Source organism: Nelusetta ayraudi, unplaced genomic scaffold, assembly GCF_046127955.1.
Source record: "Nelusetta ayraudi isolate G7.1 ecotype Tasmania unplaced genomic scaffold, CSIRO-AGI_Nayr_v1 ptg000146l, whole genome shotgun sequence".
Taxonomy (NCBI): domain Eukaryota; kingdom Metazoa; phylum Chordata; class Actinopteri; order Tetraodontiformes; family Monacanthidae; genus Nelusetta; species Nelusetta ayraudi.
Genome location: NW_027466196.1, coordinates 160,968 through 185,000, shown reverse-complemented (window position 1 = coordinate 185,000; position 24,033 = coordinate 160,968). Strand labels below are relative to the sequence as shown.

Below are 24,033 nucleotides of genomic sequence, written 5' to 3'. Positions count from 1 at the left end.
GATTCATTACTTATTACCATATGGAGGATCGCAACAGATAAAGTTCGGGATGCACGGCGTTTAAATGAAACAAGGTAGAAAAGAAACAAGTCTCTTCAGACGACTAATTTTCATTTCAGTTTGGAATTTTCCAAACTGGATGATTTCCCTCGCAGTCCTCTGAGGCTGCCGAGAAGATCTCTCAGTGAGGGGGGGCAGTGGTGGTGGTGGTGGTGGTGGTGGGGGGAGTTGTGGGGGGGTTGACTTTGTCCTCGCTGACGGCGATGACGCCGTGGTTGACTGCAGGCGGCTGGCGGTGACTCGGCCCGAAGCCCGAAGCCGAGTGAATCACAGCTGGAGCTGCAGCGTCACTTCTGGAGAGGGAGGTTTGGTTTTTTTTTTTAGCCTCAATCTGAACCCTGGATGCTACATTAAAGCAACATTTTGTTGTATTGATTGCTTAATACAAAAATGAGCTTGTTGGTTTGCTGAGTGCCACCTGGTGGAGGAGAAGAGGGAAGGTATTTAGCTAGTCCTCCATCCTCCAGGATGGTTCTACATCTGAATCTGGACGTGATGGAGGTGCGACGTGAATTTGAAAACAAACCGTCCGTCAATCTTGAAGCCTCCGTTTGGTCACAAAGCTAAAAAACGAACAAAAAAAAAAAACAGGAATCTCAACAAGATAACATGAAAGTTCACGCAACATTAGAGGGTCAAATTTAAAATAAGAATTTAAATTGCGAGTACAAATAAAAACCAAGGTGCACCAAACAACCTTGCACAGGCAGCTGACTTCAACACTTCCTGCTAAAAAAACAAACAAAACAAAAACCCCAACCTGTTTGCAATCTGGCGACCGTTCGTCATGATGATGAAGGCAACCATTAAAAACAGCACCTCATGTAGAACCACAACCATCACAACAGCAACGACAACAACAGCAACAACAAAAGCCCTCTGTTATCAATTACCCTCCTCTGTCTGCGGGGAGGGAACGCGTTGCTCTTCTTCTCCTTCTTCGGCTCGCGGAGGGAAATCTAAATTAAACCTGCTTGCTATCGCTCGCAAATAAAACATCCGAGGCCGAGACAAACATAAACAATACGCTCGGCAGACAAAAGGAGCCTCTGATATGCTAAAGAGCTCCATCTGTTCCAGCCACTAACTTAATGCACTGGCTGGGTGCTGCCATCTGATTTCATTACTTTCAAAGTGCGTTTTGATGTTCAGGTATAATGACGGCCGACTTGCTCATAACACTCTGACGGCACAAACAGGAAGCCGCTGCTCGCCGACACACTGTTACACCCGCTGCTCGATGTTTGATAAGAGTCGCACCTGATGCCATCTGATCTGAGCCTGTTGTCTGATTCTGGGCGAGGGCAAGGTCGAGGGCGGGGCTGGGGGCGGGGCCACCAGGAGCCGAACAGCAAATCAGAGAGGTCCTGTTTTTTTTTTTTTTTATCTTCTCCAGTCTCACAGAGTAACGCAGCAAACGGCTCTGCTGCTAGCTACCATTTCAAGAAGAAGAGGAAGAAGAAGGAGAAGAAGAAGAAGATTTGATTTTTGAAAAATAACATTTATTGCCGCTCTCATTTACATTAATCAATCAAACTAAATAAAAAAAAAAATATATATATATAAATAAAAAAAATAATTGTCTTGTTTTTTTACACAAGCACGTCACTAAACAATATTTCCCCCTCAGAAGAAGAAGAAGAAGACGAAGAAGAAGAAGGAGGAGGAGGAAGCCAGAATTAGTTCATCAAATCTGTCAGGATCAGACGAAATTTTATCCTGTAACACCGATAACGAATCCAAAGACATCTAACGGATCATAAAGAAACTGCGGTGCGTTCAAGTGCAGCAGCAACTTCAGTTTTTTACTTCCACTGATCACTATCATCTCTGCGGCCTGTTGCTAATCCTGCTATTTAAAGCTAATAAATTCATGACGATGAAAAAAATAAATGTTGCACCTTGGCAACAATTTTAAGTTTAAGTTTAATTCACTACATTTCCCCAGATTTCCAGGCCAACTCTGACACCGTGTAACGAGTCGTATCAGTATTCATCAGTCGAGGACAGTCAGCCTGCCACCTACTGGCAGGGAGGTCAGAATCAGCTCAACTGAGTGCCGTGACTCTTTTTAACCTTGAGTGTTGCCACCCGCGGCTCTTTTTTCTCCAGCTCTGACTTTTGCTTTCTGTCCTCAATTTTTCCTCAATGTTCAGTGACAGCCAGCGCGCCGCAGTGGTCAAGCGCTTCCCGCGGCCCCGTGCCAATGCGTGACTCGCTGGCTGAATCCAGTCCCCCGGGGGGGGGGGGGGGGGGGGAACGGACGGCCCGCTAAACGCTCGCGCAGCTCCAAGCTGCTAACTGCAGCATTCTGGGCCATGACATGCTTCCAATGCACTCTGACACCTTTGACTCAGGAAGTGCTGGTGGGGAAAAATAATGAATGATGGCGGAAAATACATCAAATATTCTCATGGAACACAAGATCTATTATGAAACATATCTGATGCATGTATGTATGTATGTATGTATGTATGTATGTATGTATGTATGTATGTATGACCTGCAGCCAATGCTGGCCCACACTAGACTGAACTGTCATTGTATTTAATGCGCTACCTTCAGATTCAGTTTATATGTATATTTGTCATCCCGATCCAACGCTGTAATTTGTCGCGTCACAGTTTGTGTGTCACCTGACATTTGCGAGGGAAGAGTCACCAATGGTGAAACTGAGCAAAATAGGGATGGTCCACTGATGGGCAAAAAAAGAAAAAAAAAGAAAAGAAATGATTATAAAAAAATAACTGGTCTGAACCTTGGAGGACGAGGTCCGACTGGCTCCCGTCGCTCCTCGGCCAACAGAAATCAAGAAAAATCGTCACCACTTGGAATGTGACAGGCAGAAGCTTCGACCAATGGCCTTGCCAGGGCCCCGCCTCCTACGAGCCGTCGCCACGGCGCCCTCGTCACAAACTGAACTAAGATAAATCCGATGGATCCATCAGACAGAGTTTCACTTTTCGCTTTGTTCACTTTCACCATCTAAAAATACAAACACGCAATAAATAGATGGGGGGAGGGGGGGGGATATATATATACATATATACATATATATATATATATAAATCGCACAATGTGCCTTAAGTGACAGTCAAAGCTGTGGAAGGGAGAAGATCTCAGCCTCCTTTTCATGGCATAGCTTCGCTCTCTGCAGCCGGCGGAGCGGCTTTGCTCTGTCAGACAGCAGTTTTCCCTGACGAGTGACAGTTTGAGGCAACCATAAAACAAAACGGGGGGGGGGAAAAAAAAATGAAGAGAGAGGGGAAAAAAGTCTCTCGTCCAAGAAACAATACAGACATTTTTTATTAATAATATTATCATTTATTTCTTTTTTTTTTTGCTGGGTGGCTGAGGGTGGGAAGTGGAGCGAAGAGTCGCTTCAGCAGATAAAGTTGTCATCACCTCTCTCAGAGCCGCAGCGCATCTCCCGAAGAGAAGAGGCCGATCAAAGCAGAACGGCTCTCATTCTTCAGCCGTTGTGGAATCTACCAGGCGGAAGGGGGGTGGTGGGGGTGGTGGTGGTGGTGGTGGTGGTGGTGGTGGGGGGGGGCAGAGACAAAGGGGGAAAAAAAAGCCGGAAAAAGCGTATTTTCTTGAGGCGAGCGTGGACGTCGCAGAGAAAGAGTTTCCTCCACCACTCTGAGCAGCCGGACCGGAGGGAGTCACAGAGTTTCCCGCAGCTCCACTTTATGAAATGCGCTGGCCAGTTTTGCCGTGAACTGCGGTTTAATTGAGAGCTTTGTTTTGCAGCCTCATGAGATCAGAGTGCGTGGACACACAAAGAGTAGAGATGAGTGTGCAGTGTGTGTGTGTGTGTGTGTGTGTGTGTGTGTGTATGTATGTGTGTGTGTGTGTGTGTGTGTGTGGTGATAGCGGGCAACAGTTTTTGTGTTTGAGCTGCAAAGTTTTTGTTTTTTTTTACATTTCCATCATTAAAATTCCAGCCTGTTCAACCTCAACAGGAACAACGTCGCACTGAACGGTCCAGCATCCTGCTAACCAAACTAAGAAGTCACTAAAGAGTCTTTAAGATCACCCAGTCTGATATTACATTACCCCTGAACCCTGAATGATGACGGGTATCTGGCTCACTGGGTGAAACCATGCAGAGAGCAGAGCAAAACCTCTGCACCCCTCTTCTTCTTCTTTCCCTGCGCTCTGAGGCTGCTGCAAACTGAGACTCCGCCCCCCAGACCTTGGATGGGGAGGTGGTGAGTTAGCAGGGCCGAGCGCGGCAGCAGGCACAGCGGCCCGATGGCGAGCTGCGCCGGGCCGGGCCGGAGCTGATCCCGGGAGAGATTGTGAGTAGCAACATAAATCACGCAGCGCTGAACAGACACAACAATCCTCAGGAGGGACGAAGACGCAGCAGCAGCAGCAGCAGCAGCAGCAGCAGCAGCAGCAGCAGCAGCAGCAGCAGCAGCAGAAGCCCAAAGAGAAAAGAGAAAAAAAGGAGAAAAGAAAAAGACGCACCGTCCCTTTACCTGGTATGAATATTCAAACCCAGCGATTAAAATTCGAATAAATATTTGATGCTGGCAGGAAACTGTGATGTCTGAGCACGTCTCCGCCACAGCAGCAGCAGCAGCAGCCTGATTCTTAGTACAATAGATTTTTGAATTACTACAACAACACGAGTACGTGAGAGAAAGCGTCTGAGTTGAGGCTGTGGAAAACACAACTTTGTGACATCACAAAGGGCACCATCACTGCTCCCAGGTTAAGTTTGGCGGTATGCTTCTGTTCTGGCGTCCCTTGAGGCAGGAAGAGCACAGGAAGAGCACAGGAAGAGCACCTTGCAGCAATGAACAAAGCCCACTGAAGCAGAGCAGCATCCCAATAACATGGTAGAGGAGGAATGAAGCACAGCGGAGGAGCAGAGGAGGAGCAGAGGAGAAGCAGTGTGGAGCAGAGGAGGAGCAGAGGAGCAGGTGAGGAGGAGCAGAGGAGGAGCAGAGGAGGAGGTGAGGAGGAGCTGAGGAGGAGCTGAGGAGGAGGTGAGGAGGAGCAGAGGCGGAGGTGAGGAGGAGCAGAGGAGGAGGAGCTGAGAAGGAATTGAGGAGCAGGTGAAGAGGAGGTGAGGAGGATCTGAAGAGCAGGTGAAGAGGAGCAGAGGAGGAGGAGCAGAGGAGAGGTGAGGAGGAGGTGAGGAAGAGCTGAAAAGCAGGTGAGGAGGCGCTAAGGAGGAGCAGAGGAGGAGGAGCTGAGGAGGAATCGAGGAGGAGCAGAGGAGAAGGTGAGGAGGAGCAGAGGAGGAGCTGAGGAGGAGCTGAGGAGCAGAGGAGGAGGATGAGAGGAGGAGCTGAGGAGGAGCAGAGGAGGAGCAGAGGAGGAACTGAGGAGGAGATGAGGAGCAGGTGAGGAGGAACTGAGGAGGAGCTGAGGAGGAGGTGAGGAGGAGCAGAGGAGGAGCTGTGGAGGAGGTGAGGAGGAGGTGAGGAGGAGCTGTGGAAGAGGCTGAGTTAGGGCGGCTTTAAAACGAGAAGTTGTCCAATGGGGAGCTGAGAGGAGGTCAGGTGACCTCCTGCTGATTGGAGCCGCTGCTCGCAGTGTGAGCTAATTAGGGCTCGACAGCCTGACCTGCCGGAAGCAAAGCGATGCTCAGTTGTTACTGCAGGTCACATTGAAAGAGCGCTGATCTCCTCTGTTATTAACGCTGCTCAGACAAAGCTTTCTTTCTTTTTGCAAAGATAATAGTTGTGGGTGCACAAGGAGGGAGGGAGGTGGAGGGAGGTGGAGGGAGGTGGGGGGGGGGTGGAGATGATGGTGGTAGGATGGGGAGGTGAGGCTGCAGAGTCTTTTCATCATATTACTCCTGTTGATTGGACTGCGGTGGGTCGGCCGCCTCCTAATGAGTTGGAAGGGGAGGAATTAAAGTGCAGTGTGATGACTGTGATGACTGTGATGAAGGCTCCTCAGGATCCTGAGGCCCCTGAGGCTCCTGAGGCTCCTGAGGCCCCTGAGACTCCTCAGGATCCTGAGACTCCTGAGGCTCCTGAGGCTCCTGAGGCCCCTGAGACTCCTCAGGATCCTGAGACTCCTGAGACTCCTCAGGATCCTGAGGCTCCTGAGGCCCCTGAGGCTCCTGAGGCTTCTGAGGATCCTGAGGCCCCTGAGGCCCCTGAGGCTTCTGAGGATCCTCAGGATCCTGAGACTCCTGAGACCCCCAACACCTCCATGACCCCACTGGTCGGAGTCGCCACCGCCGCCGCTATAATAATAAAGCTGGAGTTGAACTCTTTACCGCTGGCAGCTAAATGGATGATGGACGTGTGACACCAGGCGGCAGGAACTTCCTGTTAGCTTGCACATTTAATCCCATGTTGACATGTATAGTCGCCACCTGTGTGTGTGTGTGTGTGTGTGTGTGTGTGTGTGCGAACACATTTTGTCCACCCTGTGGCTGACTGGCTGAATACAAACAGACCTCATGAAGGTCAGTCATGCTGTCAAACAATCATTCCCGATGCAACAGGACTGGGAAATGAGTTTGTCAGGAGCTTTGCAAGAAGAAAAGTCCCGGACTTTTATTAGTTCTGGAAGAAAAGCAGGGCCGAACGCCTCTCCCCTGACAGTCAATGGAACTTCAACATCAATAGAGATTAAACAATGTTGTTGTCGTTAAAAGTGGTCAAAGATGTACTAGTAGGTTGAATGAATGAATGAATGATGATGATTAAATGATTATTATTATTGTTCAACTACAGCTAATAATAATAATAACAACCCTAAATATGTTGTCCTCTTTTTATGTTATCATTACATTAGAATTTGCTCAGGTTTGGCTGCTTCACAACAAGCTGATGACATCATCAGGCGTAACAGAAAAATACAGGAGAGTGATGCCACAAGCGGCAAATTGAAAATGATTAATGGTATACAGTTGGGCCATATAGATATAGAAACTGAATCCAGCTGGAGCGAAGCACGTGAAGAAAGAGAGAAAGAAAGAGAGAAAGAGAGAAAGAATAAAACCTCTGGGTGAATAAAACGTCCTCGTTGCAAAGGAAGGCAAATTGAAGCTGACAGCGAGCGTTAATTCAAAGAGCTGGGGTCAGCAGGAACGCATTAACCCTCCGTTCACATCAGACTGAGGAGAGGCGGAACCTTCTCCTCGCCGCTTTGAAGCGGAACTCGGCCTCAGTCGGCCACAGCGGCGAGGCTTCGGCGCACAACACAAGAAAGAACGCACAACAGCGGCATTTTATTTGCTGACGGCGGCGGCGGCGGCGCTAATCTGAGCCGAGGTTGCTCATTTTTTTTTTCCTGAACGGCGGCTTTCACCGCCGCCACCTGCCCCAAATACATACGAATAAGGCCTCCAACTCCACAAAAGGCAGCTCGGCATGCATCAAAAGTTCTTAATAAGACGCTTTACCTGCCAGGCAGCCCATAAGTGAGAGCAGCAGCAGAGGCAGTTTCCATGGCAACGCCATCTTCGGCTGGGTCGGGTCGAAGCAGTCTCACATCCAATCGCGGCTGTATAGAATCCGATTTGCACCTTCTCCCGGTTTCCTGTCCTGTGAAGATGATATATGGGCAGAAGAAAAAAAGAGGTCAGACGAGGAAAGTGAAAAAAAAAAGTTTTCCGGAAAAAAACAAAAGAACAAAAAAAAAAAATCCACCCTGTGCCGTTTCTGGGGCAGAAATCAGCATCTGTGCTGGCAACACAGGACACAGCTTAAGATCCTTTTATTTTTCTGGTATCACTTTGTGTCTCAGTTTTTATTTATTTTGTCATTTTTTTGTGACTAAACGAAAGGTTGGTTTGACAAAAAACAACGAGCTGGGAATGTTTACTGGCGGGGGAGCGAGTGGGAAGCACCCAGCGGCTGCTTGTCGGGCTTTCTCTGAAACTCTCCCACCGAGGCTCTGCAGGACGGAACCTCCCGCTTCGGTCCAGGATCAGTTCCCCCCACCCCCCGACAGGCCGACGCCTCCGACTGGAGCTTTGACTAAGTGCGCTGACCCCCCCCCCCCCCCCCGTCCACGCTCCAGGCCCGGAGGACAATTTTCATAAGTGCAAGGACGGTTTTCCCTGCATGCAAAGCGGCAGTGACGTGTTCAGCAAAGCCACTTGGTGGGTGATCAGCCGGAGCCGTTCAGGCAAGACCGGGATCTGGATCCACCCTCCTAGGGATACATGTGGATGCCAATGCATGTTCGAAATGAAAAAAAATAAAAAAATAAATAAACACAGATTTAAAATAAAAAAACAAACAACAGCAGCAGCTCAGACCTGATCTCTTGCTGATGGACAATATGGGCTGTTACTGTAGTTGTTCAGAGAGGTCAGAGAGGTCAGAGTGAGTCAGAACCATCTCAGAGGGGTTTGCATGTTCCAAAGAGAAAAGGCTTGGACCAATGTAAAACCAAGAATATTATTATTAGCAAATACCAAACTCATCTTCCTTGAACTTCATCTTGTTTTCTCCCCTCTTATCTTGTCAATGTTAGAATGGAGGCAAAACAAGCGCAGGCCCTCAGCCTTCACCTTCTCAGTCGATGCATATTATTATAATGATTGTTTTGTTCAATGCAGGAGCTGTGCATAATATTGACAAACGACCGGAGCGAACTCCCTAAACTCGAGTCCACTCAAGTCCAGCCCGTCCTCACTGCACCCTGAGTCGTTCTTCACCTCGTGCCGTTTCTGTCTGTACCCGAACATGGTGACACTCAGCGGCTGCTGTGTAGCTTGGCTGGTCCCATGGCAGGTCACATGACATGACGCTTGAAAACTGAGCCTTATTCACAGATTAGCGATTTAAAGAAATGAATGTAATGTCAGTATTGGCCAGCAGGGTCACTGATGATCTACTGTAGCTACACAGACGTCCAATAGTTGGTGTTTTTGTGCGGAAAAGAATTGTGTGTGTGTGTGTGTTGTGCATGTTTGGAATAACATTAAAACACACACAAATGACACAACGATTGCTGCCGCTCGACGGAGTCAAAGTCGCTCCACAGAATTGTGAGGGGAAAAACAAAAATCATTTACATTCCCTCCAAATCTCCCGTAACTCCGGGGACGCGTGCAGGATATGAAAGAGCTGCGACGAGCCGCGGCGCCACTGTTCTTCGCCAGGAGCCTCAGGGCTCCTCGCGCTCGTAAGGGTGAGACAGCAAAAAAAAAGAAAGAAGATGAAAAGTTCCTGGAAACATTTATTGGGGGGAGGAGGAGGGAATTCATAACACAATCTTTGCGCCTATTTCTCTTGAACACAGACGGGGAGTCTTTCAGGAGTTGGAATGGAGAGAGAGAGAGAGAGAGAGAGAGAGAGAGAGAGAGAGAGAGAGAGAGAGAGGGAGAGAGAGAGAGAGAGGGAGAGAGAGAGAGTCGGGAGGAGAGAAACGATGTGTTTAAAGACTGTCGGGAAGTTCTCGCTAGCGCCGCAGCGCTGGAAGGGAAGCTAAATATTTTTGAAGTGTCTTTGTCAGGAACTTTGCTGGAACCTGGCGGCGGCGGCGAGTCTTGACAACCTTATTAAAGATGATGCTGCGGCAGCGGCGGTGCACTTCTCTCCACGGAGAACAAAGGAGAACTTGAAGCCTGGATTTAATCATCCGGATTTAAAGCGATGCAATCGAAAGATGATTCTCCCTCCCACTCTGTCTCTGCTGCTGCTGCTGCTGCTGCTGCTGCTGCTGCTGCTGCTGCTGCGGAGTAGGAAAGTTCCTCAGCTCGGCTGCTGAGTCGCTCCGGACTTTCGGACTGGTTCCTTCTGAATCTGACAGAAGCTCTGTGTGAGTTGGACTCAGAGGCCTGACTGCATCTTTTTCATTTCCTCCCAACTCCTCTTCCTTCCATCCGTCCGTCCATCTGTCCAGCCGATTCCTCCTTTTTCCCAATACGGTGAAACATTCCAAAACTTGCTGATGGTGACTGAGCGGCTGTGAGACTCACTGAGTCTCAAACTGTCCACAGCTCTGCTCAAATTGGATTCAAAAGTCCCGTATTCCCATTTTTGGGGTTGTGTATTTTTCCTCCCAGTGGTGTTTCCATCCTGGTGGCCTCCACAGAGACCAGAACCCTCACATCAAAAACCCAAGCAACTTCTGATTACAACCCTGCCTTCCACCTATGACAGCTGGAAGGGAATCCAGCAGAACCCCGAGACCCTGAGCTCAGGAAGAAGCAGGTATTGAAAATGGATGGATGGACGGATGGACGGATGGATGGATGGACGGATGGACGGATGGACGGATGGATGGACGGACGGACGGACGGACGGATGGATGGATGGATGGACAGATGGATGGATGGACGGATGGATGAATGGATGGACGGATGAATGGATGGATGGACGGACGGATGGATGGATGGATGGATGGATGGATGGATGGTTGGATGGACAGATGGATGGATGGATGGATGGATGAATGGATGGATGGACGGACGGACGGACGGACGGATGGATGGATGGACAGATGGATGGATGGATGGATGGATGGATAAAACATGCAGCAAGTCTTTCTTTGCAGGCTTCTGCCACTCTGCTTGCACTCCCTCATCTTCACCGTTTCGTCTTTATTATTTCCAACTGGCAGATCCTCAGACTTATTGCCTGGAGGGAAGCAACGTCTGCGCCACCTGCATCTTGCACTCCACACGCACTTTTCAGGAAGATGGAGGCGGCGCTGCTAAGCACCGCTATCAACCGCCGCTGGAGGGCTCGGTGACAAAATGAGTCTCATTTTTTTCTTTGATCCCTTTTAATTCCTAGACTAAGCGTTACCTCCACCTCCTTTTTAACACAGTTAAGAAAACAAACCTGGTTTAAAAGCGACCGAGGAGGTAAACAGGGTGAATGAAAAGCAGTCGGCTTCAATTTGAACCGAAGAGCTGATTTAAGAAACACAAGGCTAAATCCACCTCTTCCGCTCCTAATCCAGAGTCTTTGGGGGGAAATTTTTTCGAGGCCTGTTTGAAACAACGACAACCATTTTTTGCAATTGGTGCCGCCGCCGCACAAGAAAGCGAGAGAAACTCGGCGGTTTCCGCCCCTGCTGCGATTCAGCAGAGGAAGTCAAAAGTTTTTTTTTTTCCTTCTTTTTTTTCCGCCTCTTTGCGAGGAACTGAGGCAGTGAAGAAACACCTGAGAGTGTCGCAGTGCTCCTGATTAATCTCAACCCTCCCAGCTCCGTCTCTCCGTCGCCGCCCACAGAAAAGATCTTTCATGTGCATGCATTATACAGCCGGCTGTCAGAGAGTGTCTCTGGCGCAGCGTCGCTCCTGGAAAGAACTTTTATTCAAACTTGAGTCCCGTTGAGCCTCTGGGAGCCGCCCATCAGACCTGCGCTTGTTTAGTGCGCTGGGCCTCGGCAGAGCGTCACCAGTTTAGGGAGAAATAATAAAATGAAAAATGTCCTGTTGCCGTCAGTGTGCCGTGGCTGTGATGGCAGAGCCTCCTCTGGCCCCTCCCCCTTTGCATTGGACCCCGATAAAGGCGCCCGGCAGCCAGAGATAACACAGCAGCAGTCCAGAATCTCGGGAAAAAAAACGTGTTCTATCCTGTTTCTCGGCCTAATCTATTTAGCCGCCTGGTTGCCGGGAATAAAAAAGTAATTTGATAAATGTTGTGGCTGCACGAGGGCCAAGTGCAGCCGTGTGTTAGTGGTGGGGGGTGGTGTGTGTTGGGGGTGTGTGGGGGTATGTCGGGGGGGAGAGGGAGGGCTCGACGGTGACTGTTACACAACAGTAAAAAAAGCAATCCTTTAAAATGTAGTGAGACTTGATGAGGTGAAGATCCTCAGAAGGCAGAAGTTGTCTTCAGACGTTGTCTCTGCAGATTCATCTGTATTTCTCCTCACGTTCAACAGGTTTGTTGAGACGAGCCTGCAGAGCAGTACTCTCCATTGCCAGAGGGGGCACTAGAGCACTATGGCACAACCTTGACGGGTAAAGGTTTTTATTTTAATATGAAAGTTTTTGGGAAACTGTCACTACTTTTTAAGAAAAAAAAAACATATTTTTTTCCCACAAACTAAATCAATTCAGCTGCTGCTGCAGCTGCAACTGTGGCAGTCGTACAATTAAGCACTGCCGATTTGTTTGTAGTTTTTACCCTTCGTCTCGTCCAAAAAACACTGAAACTGTTGTTTTAACATAAGGACTCCATTTTCTACCATAGTTCTATCATCTGTTCCATTCCAACAGCCCACTCCCTTGTGATTGGCCAGCTGCTCAATGCTAGCAGTAGCTAGCTAGTGGGACAGGTGGCTAGTAGCACACATGAGTAGAAGCCTCGTCCACATTTAAAATAAAGTCTGCAGGAAGCCACACTGATGATCAGCTCCCAGTGTCTGCTGGGTTCTCTCCAGGTTCTCCAGTGTCTGCTGGGTTCTCTCCAGGTTCTCCAGTGTCTGCTGGGTTCTCTCCAGGTTCTCCAGGTTCCTCCCACATAAAAAAAAAAATGCATTTGAGGTGAATAGGCGTATACATGTAGGTGTGTGTGAGTGTGAATGGTTGTTTGTCTCTATGTGGCCCTGCGATGAAGTGGCTACTTGTCCAGGGTGTCACCCTGCCTTCACCCTATGACAGCAGGGAGAGGCTCCAGCAGACCCTCGAGACCCTGAGCTCAGGAAGAAGTGGGCATTGAAAATGGACGAATGGACTCCTTCATTTTTTCCAAACGTCTGCATTTGCTTTTGAAAGGGGGCTAAATGACTCACGATGCTCCGGGCTGCGGTGCAAGACAGCCATAATCAATGTCGCCTCGGTCTATAACAAATTACCAGAAAATTGAAAGCTTGATAAATGGCCCGTTATTACGCACTTAGCCGCTTTAATGCGCCGCTATTGTGCCGAACGAATAAACGCCGTCGCCTCTCCGAGCCAAAGTCTCTCGACAAAGGAGAACTTGCTGGACTCATCTGTTTCCAAAGCCCGACCCCCGAGCAGCGGAAGTCTCGGTTGCAGGAGGTGCACGATCCTCCCCTGAATTAAATTAGCCCGGGAGGAGATAACAAGTTTGGTTAATGCAGTGCACCGGCCCCGACACATCCATCCTCCGCCGCTCGATGACACCGGGGCAGGCGGGCGGGCGGTCAAACAGGGCCAGCTGCGATCAAAGGGGGTGAAAAAGTAGTCGCTAAAGTGTTGTGAGGACACTGCCCCCTGGTTACCGCAGGGCGTCCTGCAAGCTGGACTTATCACGCTGTGCTGAAAAGGTGATGCAGCAAGATGCATCACCTATTATTGCTATTTTTGCATAGCAGTGTGGATGGGGTCACTGTTGTAGGATTTTTGCCTGCAGTACCTTGAGTGGCCACTGAACAAAAAACAGCCCACCGCTACATTGGAAGCCCAGTATCCAGTTCTTACTATGAATTCATAGGCTGGTTCCAATTACTTCCTGTTCGCCTGCTCTCTTCCTGCCTCGCCTCTGGAACCACAGTCTGCCCGGCAACAGAAAGAAAAAAGGTTTCAGATTGGGTCTAGTGGGTCTTGCAACAAAAAGATCCACATTCAAGAGCTCAAAGGGGATCTAATGACTTAAAATACACAACGAATCAGTGAATTTTCCCGCTGGATAGAACTTTGATACCCAATAAAATCTCGTGAAAAAAAACAACAAAAAAATTAAACTTGTGAAACCACGCCTGTCGTGTCAAGTCACGAAAAAGAACAAGTGTTGCAGACGATTCCGAAGAAGTCATTTGCGTGTGAGCTCACGCTGCCGCTGCACCCAGACACCTTTATAATTCATCCACTTTACACACTGAGTGCGACACACAGGCGGCTGCAGCAGCTGTGTGTCGCGCACAGCCGGCTGCTCGCGGACGTTATCAACCTTCCTCGGTGACAGCGCAGCGCCCCCTGGGCACAGTTATCGGCGGAGAAGCTCTCCGTCTCCCGTCTGTCATATCGGCTCTCAGATTAAGTGGAACACGGAGAGAGGAAAAATAAAAAAGACGGCAGCTGCCTGGCTGTTTGCCGACTCTCACGTCTCAACTTCGCTCACAAGTGTTTCCTCTGTAGTCCTGCGACTCCGCATCCAGAGACACACAGCACAAAACACACCAGGATCATCAAGACCAGGACCATGTAGGCAGGAACCTAGACTCCGGGTTTTAAGAAGAGGGCCAAGGCGGAAGAACCAGGAACCTGCATTCTATCATTTGGCCAGCAGGGACTATTAAAGTTGGTCGCAAAAGTACTGAAAATGACAGGCTATCAAAACGGAAAGGAGCCCAAAAATTCACATTGAAAACACTGCAACCACTTTGGTTGCAGTGTTTTCAATGCTCTAAATCACGACTACAAAGAGTAAGCCAATATTTAGCCTAATTTTGCACCAAAATGGCCATAAAGTGGGCGTGGCTAAAGTTTAATTGCCAGCTCCAATCACCGCTCAACTCCAGTACCGCACACACATCCAAATATGGAACATTTTGCTTTCAAAACTCCGCCCACATTTATATACAGCCAGTAGTTTTTCAATGTACTGTTAGCACGCCGCAGCAGGAGTTAGCAGCTGCCCAGGTCGATCCCTCCAGATATGAATCCCACATTCACAGATTTCACAGGAAATATTTTCCCATTAAACGCTGCAAACAGGAGCCATCGTATAAAAAACACACAGACATGCAGGTCGAGTGAATGCACCAAGAAAGGAAGTGCTGTCGTCTTGTCATCCTGACCAATATGAATACCTATTATTTTTTTTCTCTTATGATGTTTTTCTGATTACTGTTTACTGCAGCGGAACATTATTCTTTTTCTCATTCTTTTTGTTGACTCCACCTGCTTACTAAGTGTTGCTTATTGTTTCTCATCCGGGCTTTTGATCATCAGGAGGCTGCTGCTGCCGGAGCTGCACGCAGCCACGAGGCCGCCGCCCCGTTGAGAAAGATTACAGGATCTCTGGGGGGAAACATAACATTAGAGGAGTTCAGCGACCTCCATGTATTCTTCCTCCCGAGCCGCCAGCCTTCTTTTTCTCCTGATACCACAAAGCCTTTTCATCCTCCTGCGCTGCCTGCGAGCTCACGTCCAGTTTCAAGGAGAGCGCATGTCATCAGTCACCGCACAAATCATTTGCCTCATCATCTCCTTGTTTCACATTATCAACGTTCTGCAACGTCGTCTGAAGTGTACTACATGTTTCCAGAATCCTGAGCTTCTGCAGGCTGGGTTTGTTTGTTTGTTTGCTTGGATTGTGGAAGTTAAAAATCCAAGAAGACCAATCATCAACGCTGGCCAAGGCTGCCAAGCCTACCAGGCTTCTACACGGGACCATCAGAGGTTTTTCTCTGCCACAAGGTGGCGCTCTTGATGGCTTGTTTTAATGCGTAAAATTTCAGCTTATGAGACAGTTCTAGCAAGCTACACCACGGTCAGCATCTTGTGAAGTCTGCACACATAGAGGGCGCAATGATGTCACTTCCTGTTTTAGATACTGTTGCGGGTCAGCATTTGTTTGATGGATGCCGTATTTTTCCAACACAAATTCGAGTGAGCTGAATTTCACATAAAGCTCTTTGATGAATGTGCACAGCTTCACTATGCATTGCAGATTCATTTGTAACGTTGTTCGATTGACAGCGACTTCTTTGCGTGCCTGGGGTTATTATGGGGTGGAGAAAGTTGGCCGTGTGCGCTGCTGAAAATGCTCAGGCCTGCAGTTTGTGGACGTCCACGGTGGAGTCCGGACTTAATTACAGTCGGCCTCTGGGTGCAAAGAGCTTGCAAAGGAGCTTTTGAACAGGGCTGATTTTTCAACGTCCTCTGCAAACAAACTGCTGCCTTTAATATTTATTAATGAACTTGTAACGACAAAAGGAGGAATGGAACAAAGGCGGCTCTGGTGGTGTAATGTTAACAAGGTCTAAACGTCACCAGAACCACTAACGACTTGAACGGTCCAGCCGAGTCGAGAGGCCTCGTCTGACCTGCAGACGCTGGAATTCAATCCGTCCCAGTTCTCAGCTCCACATGTTCACTCCTCAACCTGGTGCCCATCCCTCCGTTTTATTCCCCAGTTCTTCCACACGCCCCCCTGCGCCTCCGTTGAATGGCAACGACTGAGCTTGGACACAGTGATTTCACAGTCATTCATTCAAACTCGTTAAAGACCTCCGGTTGGGTGCCGTCAGTGTGTGTGTGTGTGTGTGTGTGTCAGCAGCAATAACATTATGGGATGTGAGACCACACCCCTGTGATTCTGCTGATGATTGGGGCCACCGGGGCCGCCGATCACCACAGCTGCTATTTGGACCACAAGGTCTTTGGCACAAGAGGGAACCTTAAAAAAAACTCCTTCTGAAACCTTAAATTTCATTCAAATTGCCGCCGCTGCGCCGCTGACATCAACCGACTCGCTGCCGCACGCTCGGGGGAGATTAAATTATATTTCTTCTATGCATGGAGAAAAAAGAAAAAAAAAAACCCTTGTGAAATGCAACTTTGACTTTTCCCGGGACGGTAAAAGGAGGCAGACATGGCACCGCTGATTGATTCGGCTTCACGCCGAGTGTTTCACAAGAGGCGGCAGCAGATGTGTTAAAGCAGCAGTGCATGAAAAATGAAAGCAAGGCGCGTGGGCGCTAAATTTGTTGTTTCATTTCTTTGTTTCTTTTTTCCTCGCTCAGACGTCCATGCTTGACTATTTTTAGATTGTTTCAAACCCTGTGATGTATTTCTGTGGCTGGAGTTTCAACATGAAAGTCTTCCAAGAGCTGAACGGCCACGTTTACGCTGCCACGAAGATGGCTTTTTTTTTTTTGTCTTCTTCTTTTTCTTTTCTGTAATTGTTGCCAACATCTGCATTGTGGGGAAACCACAGAGGCATCATGTTATTATATTATATAGGCAGGAATGCACTTTAAATTCAAATCCTGTCCACATGCACCAGCTTCTACCTGGGATGGAAACAGGTGAAGCCAACACTGCCCTCGGAGAGGAGAAACAACGAGATGCACCAGATCATCAGCGGCCTTCACCGTCTTGGACTGGCCTGAGAGCAGCAGCAGCAGTCCAGCAGGCTGAGTGGGCGGCGACCACATGGAGCCTGTCCCTGATCTTACTGGGATTCAAGGGACAGCAACACAGAGCCAAACTGGGCCACTGCCAGCTCTGCAGTTGCATCATCTGACAGCAGCAACAGCGGCAGTAGCAGCAGCAGCAGCAGCTGCAGACTGGAAGGAGCTAAGGAAAAAAAAAAGATGGACAAATGGACGGGTGGGTCGGCGTTCAGCTGGAGTGGGAGGAGCCTGACGTGGACACTGGGGACGCAGGTTCCAGGCGTAAATGCAACCGCAAATCAATCAACAGTCAAAGAACTTTTCTTTTCTTTTTTTAACCTCTACAGAATCCAGCTCAACTTCTAGCGGTCAAAACTGCTGGCGCTCGACTTCATCCTTCCGGGCTGCATGAATAAATAAATGAGCGTGCATTAGCGAGCGACTCGGGGAAAATCCCTCGGCTAGGAAAAGAAAAAAAAACAACAAAAAACAAAAACTCAAACGGTGGGAAGAGCGCGGAGTTGCCTCGCAGACATCCAGGAACTCGGCAGCGCAGATAAGACGGCCTCGCTCTTCATTAGCATCTCTTGCTGTAATTGACTCCTCTGACTTGCCGTAATCTCCTCCTGTGGAACAGCATCAGGAGGAGGCGGCGCTGCTCCGATGCCCCCCGTGAAGCGGCGCTCCATTAGGCTCCTAACGAGGGAGCCAGTTAAGACTTTGCACGCTTCGCTCCGAGTCGCATCGTATCGGCGGCCAATGAGGAGGACTCGATGAGCCAGGGCACCTCAGGTCAGGGGCGCAACCACAGAGGTCGCCCCCTGGTGGAGAGCTCTGGAATGCCAGTTTAGTTGTTTTTTATATTGAATTCTCATGCATTTTGTTGATGTTATTGTTTTGGTAGAACAACACATGCATTATTCTTGTTATTTGCATTGGGTGAGTGAGTCAGCCGGTCAAATGATGAGAGGCACGGAGGCGGGGCTACGCTGGCAGGTGTGTATGAGGTCAGAAGCTAATGGGCTCTTACAGCAGCGCAGTGCACGGCAGTGTATGTTGCGTCCCTGTTGCTCCCCTCTCATCATGCACCTGCCCCCATCATGTATGGTGAGGCTGTAATGGCAAGAAGAGAGCGCAGGTTGGTGAGAAGCATGGTCGGCAAACAGCCTGGGAATGATCCCCAAAGAGCCGAGATGTTTGCAGGTCTTGTGCAAATACATTTATTAATGCAGCCCCGCCCCCCTTCCCAACCCACACCCCCTCCGCCCCCCGAAGCCGCTCCTATTAAGCACTCAATTAAAGAGGTTTCCCAAGGAGCCGCCTGGCGAAGCGCTGTTTGAATTAGGGAGCCTCGTCTGCTCAGGCAGTCTGTGAAGACAGAGCCCGAGAGGACTGGCAGGGAAAAAAAGAAAAAAAAAAAAGAAAACCCACAATCCCAAAAAGGCTCGGAGTGACAGAAGATCGCACAGCACAGTACAGCACAGCACAGCACAGCACAGCACAGCACAGCACAGCGGCGGCGGATGAATTATTCTAATTTGATTGGATTACAAATAGGCCATTTAGAGGAGCAGCCATAGCGAGTAAACAGAGGAGGAGCCGTTTTTTTCTTTCCTTCCATCCGAATGAAAGTGAGCGACGACTCGCGAGGGGTCGCAAACAATTTGTCAAAGCTGCTGTTTAAACTGACGGAGGGAAAGACGTGTTAGCCGTTAGCCAGCTCTGCTACCGACCCCCTCCCCCTCCCCCACTCTGTTTTTCTAACCAACAGCCGCTAACCGGCGCCGTGGGAGGACAACTTTCACGGCGTTGATAAAAAGATTTGTCTGAGGGAAGCGACAAGTCGCACAACTCAGCAGGAGACATCAAACAACACCACAACACGTTCAGGGAAGCTGCCTCTTTTCAAGAGGTTCCTTCGTGCTAATTGCATTTTATTTCTCAGCTCCTAAAAAAAAAAAAGCAAAATTAAAAATTAAAAAAGGCTTCAGATCTTAAAAAAAACCCTGATATATATATATTTTTCCAAGACTTGTAACTTTTTTCCAGAAGCGTCTGTGTGAGTCACGATGGCTCCTCTGCTCCACGAGTGGAAACATAATTCATCCTCTCGGAGTGAGCCGAGAACCTGCTGGAAGAGGCCACAAGCCATTCATAACTGTCATACCTTTATTTTAAGGGTCCTTGCACAGCGGATGGCTTGTGTGTGTGTGTGTGTGTGTGTGTGTGTGTGTGTGTGTGTGTGTGTGTGTGTGTGTGTGTGTGTGTGTGAATACCTCCCACAAGTAAAAAAAAAACAAAACAAACAACAAAAAAATATGAAACACAAAAGCAACAACTTCCCAAACCCTCGACTGAGCGCCGGAGTTTTCACACTGAATGCAAATATCACGTTGTGAACGTTTTGTTTTTCAGATCCAGGAAACAGAGCAACCGTCACGTCCTCGTGTCCCACAACGACAAACACAGCAACACTCATCACTGCGTCTGTCCTAAAGGAGATGGAAAACAATAACAACAACAACAACGAGGATCCCTGAGGGCAACTGAAGGAGACGTTGGGGCAGATCAGCGGGACTGGAGAGGTGCTGCTGGACGCTCAAAGAGCTCCAGCATCACTTCAGGGACCTCAACACGTCCCAACACACCCAGAAGCAGACGTGGTCCTGGTAGGAGGTCCCCAAACAGGAAATGCATGGTTGATAAAACCTAAACACCCAGAGTGGAGTCCAGCAGGAGGACAGACGGGCTGACGACCCAGAAGAAGGAGTGTTTGGGTGGCCGGGAGCGTGGCTTGGTCCGACCCCCTCTTACTCTAACTCTAACCCGGACCCTCACCTTAATGGGAGGTCAGTTCCCAGGGTCGCCACCGTTCCTCTGCTGGTTCTTGACCAGGAGATGACGCAAAGTGGTGAGCACGAGCGTTCCTTTCAAACCCAGGACACAGTAAAACGCTTGAACTGTCCCGAGCCGTCCACTCATCCGTCCATCCATCCATCCATCCATCCATCCATCCTTCCATCCTTCCATCCTTCCAACTTGACCTCCATCTTTTGTTTCTATTTTTGTGGGATGAAGGGGGAAGCGTACACGGCTACACAAACGCTCCCGGACCCACTGAGACAACACAAGCAGGTTCGCGGGAAAACACACGGCAGGAGAGGATGAAACCATCCTGCAAGTTCTTTCAACAAAGTGTTGCATATAAATCTGACCAAAAAACCCCAAGGTTAAACAAGCTGACAACCCCCTCCAAAAAAACACAATAGATCAAAACATTGAGTGACAGATAAAATGTGAAGACCAGGAAAGAAATCTTGTTTCACGAGCAGCAGCGAACTACACACAGTTCAGAGCCGCACAACCTGCAAACTGGCTTTTCAGCTCAAACAAGCAGCAAAAAAAAAGGCGGGAAACAAAGAGGAGGCCGTGTAATGTTGGCTGCTAAACAAGCAGCTTGGCCACATTTGGAAGCGTCCTCATCATATCACACACATGCACGGGAGAGCGCGTACACACACACACACAAGTAGTGGGTGAACAGCAGCGGCTCTGCCTTTTTTTCCTGCAGCTTGTTGTGCGAAGCTTTTCCTGAAGGGACATGAAATAAAAATGACCTTGATGACACATCACTTTGATACTTCCTGCGAAAGGAAAAAACTCTGAGCCGTGTGTGTGTGTGTGTGTGTGTGCTGGGAGAGGGAGCGAGGGGGGGCCGCCATGAAATTTTCATGCCGTGCTTCTAAATGCACCAATCTCTGGGTATTTTTAATGTCACTCCTGCGCTCCGTCAATGCTGACAGCTCCTGCTGGACTTTGTGCCGACCGAGAGGATTTTTTTTTCTCTTCGTTTTTATCAAGGGGGCAGTCGGGAAACACACTGGCGAGCTGACCTGATCTCAGTCGCTCCGCGCTGCGCCCTCACACTTTTTGCCGACATTGTGCTTTGTGTTTCTCCGACGTTAAGCTCACGGGACGCCATTCAGCGGTCGGGGTTCCAGCCTCAACCGGATGTAATCAAGGTGATGCAACTCAAAAAGGAAATAATGTGAAACGTACCGCTCAGTCACAGAATCACAGAGGCTGAGACAACAGCTCCGTCCTGAGAGGCTCCAGCAAAAGTTCCTGGAACCGCAACCCAGTTGAGTTCAGGATCAGCTGAGGGAAGCCGGAGAACCGGACTCCAGATTCCTGGACTACTGGGGTGTTGCCAGGTGGAGCTCTCCACCTGGACCTTCTCACGGGCTCCACCTGTTATTCAACTTTGCTGGATCCTGAAGGTGCGCCAGCCAAAGTTGCTCCGGATGCTTTTGCAACGGCGGGATTACTCGATGTTGGCTGACTGCAGCTCAGCTCAGCTCAGCTCAGCTGCCGACTGGCAGATGCACCGTAAAAGATGCGGCGATGTGACAGCTGTTTGAAGGGATCATCCTCCAGCCAGTCCAGTCTGAATGCATCCCGAGCCAAGAGTTTGGTCAACATATTATATTATATTATATTATATTATATTATATTATATTACATTATATTATATTATAGTATTTAGTTCTATTAGTTCTATTGTTTCCCCCTCAAAGCCTGTGGGGCTCCTCCTGGGACGAGGCGGACCGTCCATCGGTGGTCAGCGGCGGCAGTAATCAGCGGAGATCTGCGGGGATTATGTGGGAGGGTCGACGGCGGAAGGGATTAAGCCAAACATCTGCACCGATCACAGACATACAGACACGCGCTCGCGCGCACGCACACACTCGCAGAAGACGCACTCTGCGCCCGTGCGCCGCCGTAAAGTCCCACAACAAAGTGGACGCGGCGGCCAAATGAGATCAGCGGCGGAGTGGAATTCAGAGAAAGGCAATCCGGCGCCAGTCAGTCAGCACGAGGACGGAGAGTCTTCCGCCATAAAGTTCCAGGCGGCACGGCAGAAATCGCAATGCATCAAATATAATAATAATAATAATAATAATGATAATACTAATAATAATAATACTAATAATAATAATACTAATACTACTACTACTACTACTACTAATAATAATAATAATAATAATAATAATAATAATAATAATAATAATAATGATAATAATAACCTTACCTGCAGTGATGTATCCGGTAATTCGGCGGCTCAGATTAATCCGTATACGCGTTGAACCAAATCGGCATCACTCGGGTCGTGGCGACGCTCGCGGCCAAAAATATCCGCCCGAGTCTGTGCGCGCAGAGACGCTGCTGCTGCTGCTCCTCCTCCTGTTGTTCCTCCTCCTCCTCCTCCTCCTCTCTCTGTCTCTCTACTTTCACGAGGCTTCCTGTGTCCCGGGCCTCCTCCTCCTCCTCCTCCTCCTCCTCCTCCGCTAGTGCGCCTCCATCCCTGCCTGCCTGCCTCTGTCCGTGTCAGCGGTGCGGGGTTGCGGCGGCGCGGCAGCTCGCAGCTCGCATGCTGGCAGAGTGGAGGGGAGCTGCTGTGGGCTCGCGCGCTCTCTCTCTCTCGCTCGCTCGCTCACACGCGTCAAGTGTCTCTCCCTCCCTCTCCTCCTCCTCCTGTCTCTCCTCCCATCACCACCCCTCCCATCCAAAGCTGGGAGCGGTGCGGTGCGGGACGCAGCCTCAGTGGAGGAGAGAGAGAGAGAGAGAGAGAGAGAGAGAGAGAGAGAGAGAGAGAGACTCTGTCAGTCTGTCTGCTCTCCCCTCTGCGCCTCCCTCCTGACCAGCCTCCTCACTCTGGTCATCCAAGCGGAAGAGACACTCCATCCTCCTCCTCCTCCTCCTCCTCCACCTCCTCCCCCTCACTTTGCTGCTGCATCTTCACCTCCTCCTTCCTCTCCTCCTCCTCCTCTTTGTCCTCTTTATCCTCATTCCCCCTACTTCTCCTCCTCCTCGCCCACTCCCTCCTCCTCTTCCTCCTCCTTTCTCTCCTCCTCCTCCTCCTCCTCTTCCTCCGCCTGTCGGTGCCCCGGCTGTCTGGCACGATGACGGACCGGAGCTCCACTAGCAGGTTGATTAGCACCTGGTGGCAACACCTGACAAGTGGTCGACAGAAGCACAAACTGGGACCAGCAGAGACGCACCAGGTGGTTCTGATGTTTCTCAGGAGGAAGTGAGACGGACCTCCTGAGCGTGTTTGAGAAGGAGGCTTTAATATTTGTTTGTTTAAGGTGATCGGAAAGTAAATTCCATGTGTGCCATCAGAAACAGCATCGCACTTCCTATTGGTGCGAGAGGGAACAACTGACATGTGGTGAGCTGCAGTTCTGGGCGGAGTTTAAGCAAACCAATCAGAGGGGAGCAGGAACGCTTCCTGTGAACCTCAATGCTCCCGTTTTAAATGTTTTAAACCCGACTCTGACTGTAGCTCCGCCTCTTTCTCCCCAGAGGACACTGACTGACAGCGGAGAACAATTCCGACTGGAGTTTTTTTTGGATCAAACTTCCTCACAGAGAGATTCTGCTGCTTTGTGAAGTTTCAGTAAAAGCAGAATTACTCAGTGTGCAGCTCATCTTGAGGAAACAACAATGACCAAAGTTCTCCTGATGTGTTTCATCATCAGCTCCACAAGGTTGGAGCACTAACGATGCTGTCTGGAGCATAAAGTCTTGGTTGCTATTATTCAGACATATCTGAACGCACCGGGAGGCTGGAGATGAACCGCAAGGACGGAAGGATGGAAGGACGGAAGGACGGAAGGATGGAAGGGTGGGAGGAGAAAAAAACCTTCCAGAGTATCTCCTCAACATTGAAATAAATCATTGGCTCAGAGTCTCGGAGGTGTTTGATCGCCCCCGGGTGAACTCAGGTGTGACGGGCGACGCTGGAGAGAGAGGCCGGCCGGGGAGGAGAAAGAGGGGAAAACAGCTGCGACGTGAGTGTGTAATTAGGGGGAGTGGGTCGGCAGCAGGAAGAGGTCTGGCGACCCGCCGAGCGCTCTCCTCCGCAGAGAGATGCAAAGTTAATTGAGTCGCGACACCGAGTCGGAGAGAGCGGGGAGGGAGAGAGAGGGGGAGAGAGAG

At 49.5% G+C, this 24,033-nt stretch overlaps 1 protein-coding gene across 2 annotated transcripts in view; it reads right to left on the bottom strand.

The window, feature by feature from the left end:
- The window catches only part of cntn4 (contactin 4), a 96,542-nt gene extending 74,048 nt beyond the window's left edge, over nucleotides 1–22,494 (bottom strand). For both annotated transcript variants that reach the window (XM_076013391.1, XM_076013390.1), the window contains exons 1-2: nucleotides 22,124–22,494; nucleotides 7,442–7,583 (exon numbers count right to left, since the gene is read on the bottom strand). In XM_076013391.1, coding sequence (XP_075869506.1) covers nucleotides 7,442–7,499 — 58 coding nt within the window. In that variant the 5' untranslated portion in view covers nucleotides 7,500–7,583; nucleotides 22,124–22,494. The remainder of the gene's footprint in view (nucleotides 1–7,441; nucleotides 7,584–22,123) is intronic.
- Nucleotides 22,495–24,033: the final 1,539 nt, after the last annotated feature.